Source organism: Strigops habroptila, chromosome 21, assembly GCF_004027225.2.
Source record: "Strigops habroptila isolate Jane chromosome 21, bStrHab1.2.pri, whole genome shotgun sequence".
NCBI classification, from domain to species: Eukaryota; Metazoa; Chordata; class Aves; order Psittaciformes; family Psittacidae; genus Strigops; species Strigops habroptila.
This window is the reverse complement of record NC_044297.2, coordinates 1,849,746-1,862,300: the sequence shown is the minus strand read 5'-3', so window position 1 is coordinate 1,862,300 and position 12,555 is coordinate 1,849,746. Positions and strand designations below refer to the sequence as shown.

The 12,555-nt window shown below is 47.1% G+C and overlaps 1 protein-coding gene across 1 annotated transcript in view; it reads right to left on the bottom strand.

The window, feature by feature from the left end:
* AAK1 (AP2 associated kinase 1) overlaps nucleotides 1-12,555 on the bottom strand; it is a 78,962-nt gene that overhangs the window by 45,112 nt on the left and 21,295 nt on the right. Inside the window, exons 2-4 of the mRNA XM_030509878.1 lie at nucleotides 5,781-5,899; nucleotides 3,723-3,831; nucleotides 1,348-1,490 (exon numbers count right to left, since the gene is read on the bottom strand). Coding sequence (XP_030365738.1) covers nucleotides 1,348-1,490; nucleotides 3,723-3,831; nucleotides 5,781-5,899 — 371 coding nt within the window. The remainder of the gene's footprint in view (nucleotides 1-1,347; nucleotides 1,491-3,722; nucleotides 3,832-5,780; nucleotides 5,900-12,555) is intronic.

The window sequence follows — 12,555 nt, the reverse complement described above, 5'->3', positions numbered from 1 at the left end:
TTCTGTTCACCCCAACAAAATACCTACCTGATGATGCCTTTCCTTACACTCAGAACTTGTACAAAGCTTTGCTGGCTCTAATCTCTCTGTTGGAATTACAGCTCCCTCTTGGCATTACTAAGTTTGAACTCCAAGTGAAAACATATCTAAATCATTCATTTTGTGTTAGCACTTAGATTCCCAGTTGAGAGTGGAGCTGCAGAGGCCATCACAACAGAAATAATACAACAGTTCAGTGGGAAACATGCCACGAAGCAGAGAAGAGCCAACTCTCTTTCCTTGGGCACAGCTTACCAAGAGCCAGGCCTTGCAGAAGCTTTACTGATCTAAGCACACAGCAGTGGGCTGCATGTTAGACTCTAACAGCCTATTTCAATTGCAGCTCAGTGTAGAAAGCAACACTCAAGATCAACTCATTAATCCACCACAGATGTCCCAGCATTCATTCCCATGCCACACAATGAGTTTGTTCCTTATTAAAACCTCCCAGGGACCTGCCAAAAGGTAACAGCAGGGTTAACATCATCTGAAGAGCTCCCTGTTCCTAAGCCTCATGAAACACGTTAAATCATACCAAACCCTGAGGATCTCCCCCCTCCCTGCACTACCTGGCTCTCGTTGGCACATGTGGGGTCTTTTTGCTCCTATAAACCAACAGCACAAAACAAACATCTGTTGAGGGCTCTGAAAACAGAGCCTGACCTACAAAGCACATCTGAATTTCAAATGCACACAGGAGCCTCCTCCTTGGCTGAATGCGTTATTCAGGCATTTTATGAGCTGCTTGAGAAGAAAGGGAACATCTTTCTGTTTGTTTGAGGATAGGCATGGGATTTTTCCAAGGCAATCCCCTCTGTTCCCAGCTAAGCACACAGGAGTTTTACAATGCACTTTCATGGTCAACAAGAGAGTTAGAGGCCACTTTCAAAAGCTTCTAACGACTCCTGCCCCAAGGCCAACATCTCTGGAAGGATCTTTTTAATGTGGGGCCAGGAAGCAAATTTACAGCCTGCTTTCTGCTACCTACCTTCTACCATCTTTAGTGTTTCAGGTGGTAGAAAGTCATGGTGAATAATTCATCGGATACTTTTATCTGTGCAAACCAGAATTATTCACCAACATTTGTGTGCTTTAAGTAGATCTCTAGATGGCAAACATATGGTAAGGAGCAATGAGAGGCTCATTTCTGTTTTTATCTTCCAGTAGAGAGAGATATTTATGCCCACTCTTCCTCACTGCTAACAACAGTACCAGCATTCAAAGCCTGTCTGCCGTGGCGTAGGCAGCAGACAGACACGTTGAGGAGGATGCCCACTCCCTGCTGTATCAGTGGAATCCACAACTCACCTTCAAATCCCTGTGGATGATTGGGGTTTTACACTGGTGCAACCTGGCTACGGCTTCGCAGGTGTCACAGAAGATCTGCAGGACCTCGGTCTCCGTGAAGCCCGTCTGCAGGCGCTGGTTCATGAGGTTCACAACCTGACCCCCTGAGCACAAACAGCACCAAGAATCAGAGCAGGGACATGTCTGCAACAAGGTAAAACTCCAGACAAACAGAAGCCAAGCGAGGGTTGGCCTGGTCTAAGCCCCGGTCCTACCAGACGTCCCTTGTCTTTGTCTGCTCCCCACATTGTGGCTGTACAGTCAGTTCAGGAGTTCAAATACCAAACCTTCCCCAGAGGCTTCTTATTCATCTTGTGTTGTTCTCATTTCCTCCTCTAAATCCCAGGGGGGTTTTGCATGTCTGGCAGGGGGTGTTACATCTCATCTTGGCTTTGAACAAGAGCAGCAACTTAGCTTGTAAGGCCCGCAGTCACCTGCCTGTGTTAACACTCAAATGTGATTCTAAGCCACATCTTTTCCTTTCTTCTTCAAAATAAGACTTTTTTTTTTTGGTCAGATTAGAGAATTAAAAGGCTGAATATGGGGCACCCACAGTCCACAGTTTGCCACATGTAAGCAAGAGAAGGGAGAAAGTGAGATACTAAAACCCCCATACACTACTAAGTGGCTTGGCTAAAGTCATAGACTGGCAAAGCAAACAAAATCCAGCTGGAACAAGGGAAACTCCAGACAAACAAAAGCAAGTTTTCATGAATGAGTCCTGAATTTGCCTCAACTTTGAGGTTTTGCTGCTGTCAAGGCCTTTCCAAAACAATTCGATTCTTCCCCTCTCAAAGCACCCTATATACACAGGGGAAAATCTCCTTTCTGAACCTTTGGCAAAGCAAAACTGCATCATTTCACATCCCAAGCGTCAGAAAAGGGCATCTGCATGGTACAAAAGAAAAGCTCAGCCTAATAAACATTACAGCTGCAAACATTTCCCAGTCCAAGTGAGTGCAGCTCTGCACACAAAGACACACTGATTTGCTTTGGAAACTGTTAGCCACAAAAGGGAAAACCCAACATATAACAGCAATTCCTGTGCTTCAGTCTGAATGTTGGAGACAGAGGCAGATGTGTGCTGAGCAGAGCAGCTGGCAAGAGCAAACCATGTGAGAATCATAGAATCAACCAGGCTGGAAAAGACCTTTAAGCTCATCAAGTCCAACCATTCCCCAGCACTGCCAAGACCACCACTAACCCACGGCACTGAGGGCCTCGGCTACAAGAAACAACCACCTTGCAGCTCTCCACCTTTTAGATGGAAGGAAACACCTTAGAAAGACAGATTTTAGGTCAGAGGGGAGGCTGATGTAGCTGGAGGGAGTGCATTGTGGATTGCTATGGCTTTGTGCTTCCCTCCACCACGAGCTCTGCAACCTGGAGCAGAGTAAGGATTTACTAACACTGCCCAGGCCTGTTTCTTACAACTCTCCTTGTGATACTTAGGTTTAGGCTTGCAGAGAGCTTAGGTAATGATTCCTTCAGCAAAACTACACATAAGGCTCTTCCTTTTACCAGCAAACCAACCCAATGCAGTTAGGCAGGATTCCTGCATCAAAACAAAGCAGCAAAGAGGGCATGGCAGAACACAGACGTGTTTAAAGGCATTTTAGCATCTAGTTGTTCATGCTACAATGCACTTGGCTTCAGCTAAAAGCCAAACAGTGCCATGGATACCTATTTCCATCAGCTGCCACCATCCAAAAGCAGCCAGAGACTTGTGAAGTCACCTGGTCAAAACGTTGTTTTTGCTTAACACTATTCCTGTGAGAGGCATTTGAGCATGTCATTTTCCAAACACCGCATCCTAGCCACAGGAGATCAAAGCTTTGGGACATCTGGAAAAGCCTGGAAGAGCCTGTGTGGCTAGAGACAGCCAAGCAAAAAGGTCAGAGGTAAGAGGAATACTTCTTGGCTTCATCTTATCCATTTCGTGCTTCTTCCAGAACAATCCTAAGTCAGGCTGAAGTGGAAAAAAGCTTGCAATATGATATAAAGTGAAGGAGAATTTCATTCTACAGCTTTGTAACAGCCACTTCTTGTGTGGATCAGCCTATGGAGAACAGCAACACATATTGAAGGGTTGTCCTTCACAACAGAAAGGATTTAGGACCACCCCGGGCAGGGGCAAAGGCGGTACAAATCCCATTAACAGAGTCAACATAGCCTCACACATCATCCTCTTCTCCACATCCAGTGTTAGCTTTGCTTTGCAGAGCAGTTCCTTGGGAGCCAAGGAAAGGCCAGGCCTAGGAAGAGGCTTGGTTTTTTTACAGGAAGATGCTGTGTAAGCATTGAAAAGGGGCAAATCCCCAATGAACAACACTCACCTCGACAGAAGTCCATCAGTATGAGCACTTCCCACACGTCCCCGCTGCTGACGGAGTTTATACTGGAATCAATGTATCCCACAATGTTCTTGTGGCCAGACAGATCCCGCTGTAAAACAGAGAAATTCAAAGCATAAGCCAGCCATGCACAGTGAGCAACATTTCTACCTGGTTCCTCTACGCTGCACAGCTTTCCCAGCTCTTCAGGACAACTGGATTCATGGCGATTTAAACCTGAGGTCTGTCACTACCTGTTCTCCTTCCAGAAGGATTTGAGACAACCAGCAGAGAAACAGCCACCCTGATGAACTAACTCATTCAGGGATCACTCCAGATCTTTTCATGTTCCCTTAGATGGCTCAGGTCAAGCCACTTGGAGCTGCTCTTCTTTCCCATAGGGGGAGAACCAGTCAGGTGTTTGTGGTGGTGATGTGGACATGTTGTGCTTGCTTTTCTCATTTCCTTCCCCTCTTCTGCTGGAAAACAGTATCTCAGATCCTCACATGCTCAAAAACCCCATTAAGGTAATAAATTTTGACTTTGGTTTTAGAAGAACCTTCAGTAACTCAATGAATTAAAGCACAAGTTCTCATACCAATGACTTATCCATGACCCATGCAGGGAAAAGTCATTTCTTTGGGACACCTCCTTCACACACATTCAGCTTCACCAGTAAAAGATTCTGCTGGCCATGTTCTGCTCTAATACTGTAGAATTAAAGTTAAGTTTAAAGTAATTATTGCACAACGGCTAGGAAAGAAGGAAATATTTCCTTTTAGTTATGTACTGGTTTCTTCAAGACAAAGATTAGTGCTTATGATAGGATTCAGCATGGGAGCAAGCGGACTGCCAAGGGAGAAGGATACTCCTCATCCTCACCTTCCAGGGTAGCCACACATTGCACATCTCACATGAAGGAGACAGCAGAAAGCACCAGGGAGCAAAATCCAAGCAAACAAGCTTTGTGAGCACAGCTCAAAGCTTTGATGTGAGATCTAATCTCAACTTTTCCCACAGAGCGTTAGCTACAGCGACAACAAACCATGCCCAAAAGCTCCACTGCGCTATCGCCTGACTCCACAAGTTAACTTTAAAGGTGTTAACCTCATTTAAAGCCATTTCAAAACACACACCCAGAACTACTACAGGTAGGAGCTTCTGCTATGAAGATCCTCTACCCCAAACCTACACCTCGTGTTGTAAATGAGTAGAATCAGGATTTTAGATTTCATTCCCTGCCTCACAGTTGCTCTAAATGTTCATCAGGATCTTTGAATACAGCTTCAAAGGGGGCACTTGCCATGTTTACCAGGCTCCAAACAAGACTAAGCAAATCTATTTGGATCATCTCAATTTCTCCTTTGTTTAGAGATGCTAAGTTTAAAACAACTATTAAAAATAGCTATCCTGTAACTCCTTGTAGCCAATAACCTAGAGACACATCTCAGTGCTTATTATAAGTACCTCCCTGTTTCACAAGGCCAGGCAGTAACCACCCCACAGACACTGTTTCAATCTATCAACCTCATCAACACAGAGAGAACCATCCCAACCCCAAAGATAGGAGCTATCATGGTACAGATTGATTTCAGGATGGAGGTCTTCCATTCATGCACTGACTGGAGTTCAGAGGTGGTACATCAGCATCATCAGCCTTTTCTGATGAAGCCTAAAAGGGTGAAGACTTTAGCCCTGACCTGAAGATTGTTAGATTGAAGTTTAACACCCTCTCTTAGCTCACCTCTTCAGCTCTTCCTTTTCCCAGTAAGTTATGGGGTCAACATAGGAGGTTTTTCCTGCCCCTCATTTTCCTGAAATTCCCTCTGCTTTTTCACCTACCATGTTTTTCTTGTCCACTGAAACTACTTCCATTTCAAATAGTTCAATAAGAGATAAGTTGGTAACTCCAGGAGTTAGGTCTTTCCAAAAGCAAGCCAATTTTGCTACGAAAACACACAGTTTGGGACATGCTGCTACATAGATCACAGGCAGAAGGTGCCCAGGCTCTCACACCATCCCACACCCAGTCTGGGGCTCCAGCACAAGCTGGTGACTTACCATGATTTGGATCTCCCTTTTGCAGACCTGCAAGTCATACTCGTTGTTGACGTACATCCGCTTGAGGGCACATTTCATCCCGTTGTTAGTCCTCACCAGAAACACTATTGCAAATCCACCTGTGGAAGACACAAACCATCCTGTTCGTTAGCAAAGAAACCTCTTGGTCCTTGCCTCCAACCCTGCCCCTGCCTCCAGAAGAGGGAGGACACTCAGCAGCTACCACCCGAGCCATGGTGGGAGCATCCTGCCATGTCCTTAGCTCCAACTCTGCCTAAACAATCCTTTCTGGGAACTGAGAGGAATCCAAGGGGGAAAAATCTTGAACTAATGGAAGCAAAGTTCACATTTTCACATTACCCTAAACCCAAGCGATTACACTGGTTACTTGTCCTGCCAGACATTGCTCCATTAATTTCCATTCTGAAGAAGAAAGCTGAAGTACAAACAGCAGCGTTGCCTTGGACAGAAACCAGAGCTACAGATCATCCACTGAATCACCAAAGGCCTGGACTTAAAAGGCTTCCCAACTTTTGAAGCAAAGTCACATTACAAAGCCGATTTGGGCAAGAAGCATTAGAAACCATCTCCCCCACATGGTTTGATGTCAGTGCTTCTAAAAAAGGATGGAAGAACAAATATCAAAACCCAAACAACCACAATTCATATTGTGGTCATGGCTGGTAGCAAAGGACTCCCGGGATACTGGACTTGTTCAGGATGAAAGCTTGTCATCCGTTAGCAAGGCATCAAAATCTCAGGGTTTTAGGCCTGGACAGAAAGAGGAAAAGCTGATGGAGGTATTTAGGCATCAAAGTTTCCCACCTGGCTCCAGAGACCCAAATGCATCCAAAGAGTCTCATGTATCCAAGAAGTGCTGCACAATGATAAGAAGGGAAGCACGACAACACTGTTGCTGCCACAACCTAACAGCGCTTCATTTGCTCTGTTATTACAGCACATATTTCTCTTATGCTGAAGGACTTCTAAAGTCCCACTACACCAAAAGCTGCAGTTACAGACTGTAAAAAGCCAGTCACACCCCAAAGAATTCCCACTTTAAAAGTGTGAGCCCTTTGGAGAATCCTATTCTGCTGCCAGGAACCATCAGGTAACAATACATACAGTTATATTTGACATGTTTGTACATAATTATTGCTAAGGGTTACTTAGCACTTAAATCGTGTAAAATGGAACAAGCGAGAAAGCCACGTCTGGGTAAAATTTAGTGTTAAAACAGGTTTAATTTGACAACTCCAGTCTTGCAGCAACCGGCGCTTCCAAGCTGTTCACAAATCAACCACCAGAGCCTAAAAGCCCATTGAAGCTTTTACTAAAACTGGGATTTATTTTAACTAAGAAAAGATGGGAAAAGAGCAAATGACCAGCCAACACTGCTGTGTCCAAAGGATAACCCTCCCCATCCGTTATCACACAGCTTTACAGCACCCATTACAGCCAAAGCAATCACAGGAGTTCCAGATGCATATCCCATGCCTGTCAGCACCAGAGCTTTACATCAAAGTCTCTCTTAGCATGCAAACCCCTTAGTTTTACACATCACATTTGGCCATAGGAACTAGACCAGGTTTGCTAAAGAAGCCCCATCGACTTCAAGGAGCAGAACTAACTCATAGCAGCCGCAGAGAAGCTGCAGAAAGATGCAAGACAGAGAATAAGAAGAAAGAAAAACAGGAGGAGGTTTTATTGCAGCCTCAGTTATCACCAAAACTTCTGGGCAATCACACCACTTCCTTTCATTTTCTTCCAAATCAGAGCTTGGAAGGCAAAAACCCTCTCTCCAGGGGTGCAGTTCCCTTCTCAGGGCTCCTCCTGCCAGGCCTGGAAGCCAGCAGGACACTGGGTCTCTGTTTACAACACTCAGCAGAAGGGAACATGAACTGAGCAGCACAAAGATCAATTAAACTTTCTTTAAACAGCAGATCCCACTAAAACCAAGGCCCTCCTTCTCCTAAATCTCTGCTTCAGCTGAAGTGGGACCAGTGCCTGAGACCAACTGCTAATGTCTCATTAGCAAGGTTTTGGGCTAGTGTATTTTTCCTCTAGTCTGGATCCTGGGCTGATTAACAAAGTCACTCCTGGCAGTGTTCAAGGCCAGGTTGGACACAGGGGCTTGGAGCAACCTGCTCTAGTGGAAGGTGTCCCTGCCCGTGGCAGGGGGTTGGAACTGGAGGAGCTTTAATGTCCCTTCCCACCCAAACCAGTCTGGAATTCCATGATCTTGAAAACAGAGCAGCAAGAGACAAGCCCTTCAGGTGGCAGAGGATGCCTGCAACATCTGTAGAGCTGTCACAATACTTAGACAAGTCACAGGAAAATTACATCCTTGTTTCCTTCTCTCCCTTACCCTAACTCCTGCAAACTTCAGCTGACGACACCATACACAGAAGCTCTGCAAAATCATTGAATTTCTTTTGTCTGCAAATACACCTACCAATTTGATTACTTCGTTATTAAACTCCCACTGGCTGCACATTAAAACATGACAATTTTGCTACTAGTGAAAGCAGCACGCTGCTCTGCAGAACAAACAAGCATTGCCTTCATCAGGGTGCACACAGCAACTGGCACACAGCAACCTCGAGGAAGCGCCTGCCTTTGGAGAAGCAAAAATTGATGATCCGCTCAAGAGAGGGTGCAAAGTTTTACTAAGCAACTCATGTGTCACTTGGTTTGATTGTCTCAGTTAAGCAGACCACAATATTCCTTCCAAACTCCATTTAATAAGCCCAGTAAACTGTATCCAGGATTTAGGCCAGAAAGGCACAATATACTAATACAATGGTTTGGGTTGGAAGGGAGCTTAAAGCTCATCCAGTTCCAACCCCTGCCACGGGCAGGGACACCTTCCACTAGAGCAGGTTGCTCCAAGCCCCTGTGTCCAACCTGGCCTTGAACACTGCCAGGGATGGGGCAGCCACAGCTTCTCTGGGCACCCTGTGCCAGCGCCTCAGCACCCTCACAGGGAAGAGCTTCTGCCTTATCTCCAACCTGAACTTCCCCTGTCTCACGTTGAACCCATCACCCCTTGTCCTATGCCTACAGTCCGTGATGAAGGTCCCTCTCCAGCATCCTTGTAGCCCCCTTCAGACCCTGGAAGCTGCTCTGAGGTCTCCATGCAGCTCCTCAAGAATGCCTGGCTCCCCTCAGGTCATCATTCCACATTTAAATCAGAGGAGGTGTGAAAAATACCACCTTCATTTGAATTTCTCTGCATTTATTACACTTCCATTACTAATTGGCTTCAGCACTCCCAGTTCTGCTGCAGAGAGCAGGACTGCAGACAGTAAAACAGCAGGAGGATGAGGGAAAGGGATAGAGAAAGAGCACAAAGAACAGCAGCTTCTTGCCACACTCCTCATACACAAATGGCTCTAGAAATACAAGAGCAAGGTCCATTAGCAGGACATATGGACCCATTTTTTAAGAATTCCAAGAAGCCACATGTGTAAATTGGCTTCCAAAGGAAGCAGAAGGTTCATAGACAGGGCAGAGAAATCAGGCCACCAGCTTCCATGTACCACACGTGTATCTACAGAAATGGGGCTTTATCATATCCATGCACCAGAGCTGCAACAGGAATCTTGTCCATGCCAGGAGCATTTTGGACTGCAGGTCTTTCCCAACCAAGCTCACAGCTATAGGTCTATCTGCTTATAGGTTTCTCATGTGAAAACTGTATATCTGAATGTCTGGAAAGGGCAGGATCCCTTTAGTGGTCTATATCTAGACCTAGAGGGATTTCCTTTGAAGTTTCTTGAGCACAAGAGATGATTTTGGAGCTTTGGTCTTGTTGCTCATGTTTGTTACTGACTGCTCACACACTGCACATCCTGCTGAAGAAACGCCCCTTACCCAAAAGTGCTGTATTGCAAAAAAGGTGAACAGTAAAACCACATCATCATTTAAGGTTAGAGTTAAAGTATGTTACTAGTGAATGCACTGAAGCATACTGAAGCACTTGAAACCTTCTTCTTGGCAACTGTGGCCAATACTTCAGATTAATGCTGAAAGAGCAGTTCCAGAAGGACCTGTGCTCCTACAGCTACCTCAAAATCAGCAACTTTGTTGGTAAGCAGCAGACAGAAAGCGCAATTCCCATTTTTCAGCAAGGTATGACAAAGAAGAGGGGAAGGAGAACCCAAGAAATGGCTGCACTGGAGAGCCCAGAACAGTGATGCTGCTCAGCACAGCCCGGGAAGGGACCATGCAGCATAGAATCATGGAATCAACTGGGACAGAAAAGAGCTTTAAGCTCATCAAGTCCAACCATTCCCCAGCACTGCCAAGGCCACCACTAACCCATGGCACTGAGACCTCGGCTACACGGGGTGTGAACACTTGCAGGGACGGTGACTCCAGCCCTGCCCTGGGCAGCCTGTTCCAATGCCTGAGCACCCTCTGGGGAAGGAAAACGGCCCTGGTGCAGCTTGAGGCCGTTTCCTCTTGTCCCATCCCTTGTTCCTTGGGAGCAGAGACCAGCCCCCTCCTGGCTCCATCCTCCTGTCAGGCAGTTGCAGAGAGCGAGAAGGTCCCCCCTGAGCCTTCTCTGCTCCAGACTAAACCCCCCAGGTCCCTCAGCCGTTCCCCATCACACTTGTGCTCCAGGCCCTGCACCAGCTCCGGTGCCCTTCTCTGGCCCTGCTCCAGCACCTCAATGTCTCTCTTGTAGCATCACACAGCAGGAGAGGGACCTGTCTGCAGAAGCAGAGCGGTGCCTTCTCCGATGGGGTGCTGCCCAGCTCTCGCTGTCTGCCTGGTCACTGCTGCACTGAACAAGCAGGTTTTGCTCAGATAAGTCACTCAACACTCATCTGGGCTCTGGCGGCTTTTCACAGCATCACACTGAACCTAATACAGTTACTTCAGCTTTTAACTCTCTTGCTGAGAGCTGCTCCCCACTGGTTAACCCTTCCTCCTTGCACACTACGTAACTACAACATCACCACCTCCTCAGCCCCAAGGACTGCTTTCAGCTTGCAGAGCCTCAGACCACAACCAATTTCTCTCTCATTATTCCAGTCCAACCCCCAACTTTCTAAAGCTGGGCAAAGCTGAAAGGAACCAGATCAAAGGCAAATTGACAACAATTATGCTGAAACACTGCCAGATGCACATTACAAGACCATTTACTTCTATTCTCAGAGAGCAGCAAGCAAGGCAACCCTTCCAACAGGCACAGCCTGCCAGCTCTAATGCTCTATGCCAGCTCCAGTACAATAGACATGCCAGGATTTGGGTAACTCCAATCCAACCAAGGTCAAGAGCTGCCTCAAGTGAAGTCAGATAACTGCTACATGCAGCCAGGGAGGGTGGGTCACACAAGGCAGAGCTTGGAAGCAAAGCAATCCATGCACTGGGAACATCCTCTTTGCTGGTAGAGCCTTTTCCCCAGTACATGTATGGAAAGCAAAAGTCAAGAGACCAGCCCAGGCTGCAGATGCAGTGGAGCAAATAAATCCACAGACTTTGCAAGCAGCAGAAGGGAGAGAGGCAAGAAGCAAAGCTGAGTCAGCTCGGGAACAGTTCTCCTTTGCAGTCATGAGCAAGTGCCTGTGATTTAAGTGCTGAAGGAAATTCAACTCTTTTTCCACACAAGCCAGCAGGAGCCAAGATCCCACTCTCATTTCAAGACATAAAGAGTTAGTTGTAACTTTTAAGACATATTAACGCTGTTGAACAGGTAGTGTGCAGTCGGTATCACAATTACCTGCATGTATCCTGGGCTGCACACCCAGAGCATGAGCAGCAGGTCGAAGGAGGGGATTCTCCCCCTCTATTCTGCTTTCGTGAGACCCCCCCTGCAGCACCGTGTGCAGTGCTGGTGTTCCCAACATAAGGACATGGAGCTGTTGGAGCAAGTCCAGAGGAGGCCACGAGGATGCTCAGGGGCTGGAGCAGCTCCCGTATGGAGCCAGGCTGAGAACATTGGGGCTGTTCAGCCTGGAGAAGAGAAGCTGCGTGGAGACCTCAGAGCAGCTTCCAGTGTCTGAAGGGGGCTACAAGGATGCTGGAGAGGGACCTTCCTCAGGGACTGGAGTGATAGGACAAGGGGTGATGGGTTCAAACTGAAACAGGGGAAGTTCAGGTTGGAGATAAGGCAGAAGTTGTTCCCTGTGAGGGTGCTGAGGCGCTGGCACAGGGTGCCCAGAGAAGCTGTGGCTGCCCCATCCCTGGCAGTGTTCAAGGCCAGGTTGGACACAGGGGCTTGGAGCAACCTGCTCTAGTGGAAGGTGTCCGGGCCCGGGGCAGGGGGTTGGAACTGGAGGCGCTTTAAGGCCCTTTCCAACCCAAATCATTCTATGAGTCTATGACCACCATCCCCTCAGATCCAGCAACAGCCATGGGTCTCTTGGGAAACATCACTGCCTTTAGCACTCAGGAATGCATCTACCTCTACAACAGCATAAGAATACTTATCCTACTACACACTTCAGCCCTGACTGTTGGTCTTGCTGGTTTCAGGATAAACTGAAAACAAAAGGAAGTTCCAATGATCTCCAGTGAATACAGATGCCAGAGCAATTTTCCACGCAGGCTCCTGTCAGCGTGCTGGCCAGGTTCCAGTGCTGGGAGTTGTATTTTCAGCCCTTCTGTAATTTCAGCAGGATGCAGAACCCTCCCCAGCCGGGTGAGCACTTCTAAAGTAGGTAAAAGCAGCCGCACCAGGCTGCACGTGATCCCCTCTCCTACCTCTGAGCAAGGTAAGAAGACAGCACTCTGCTGCACTGGAGTGCCTGGAGCCCTCCTGCAG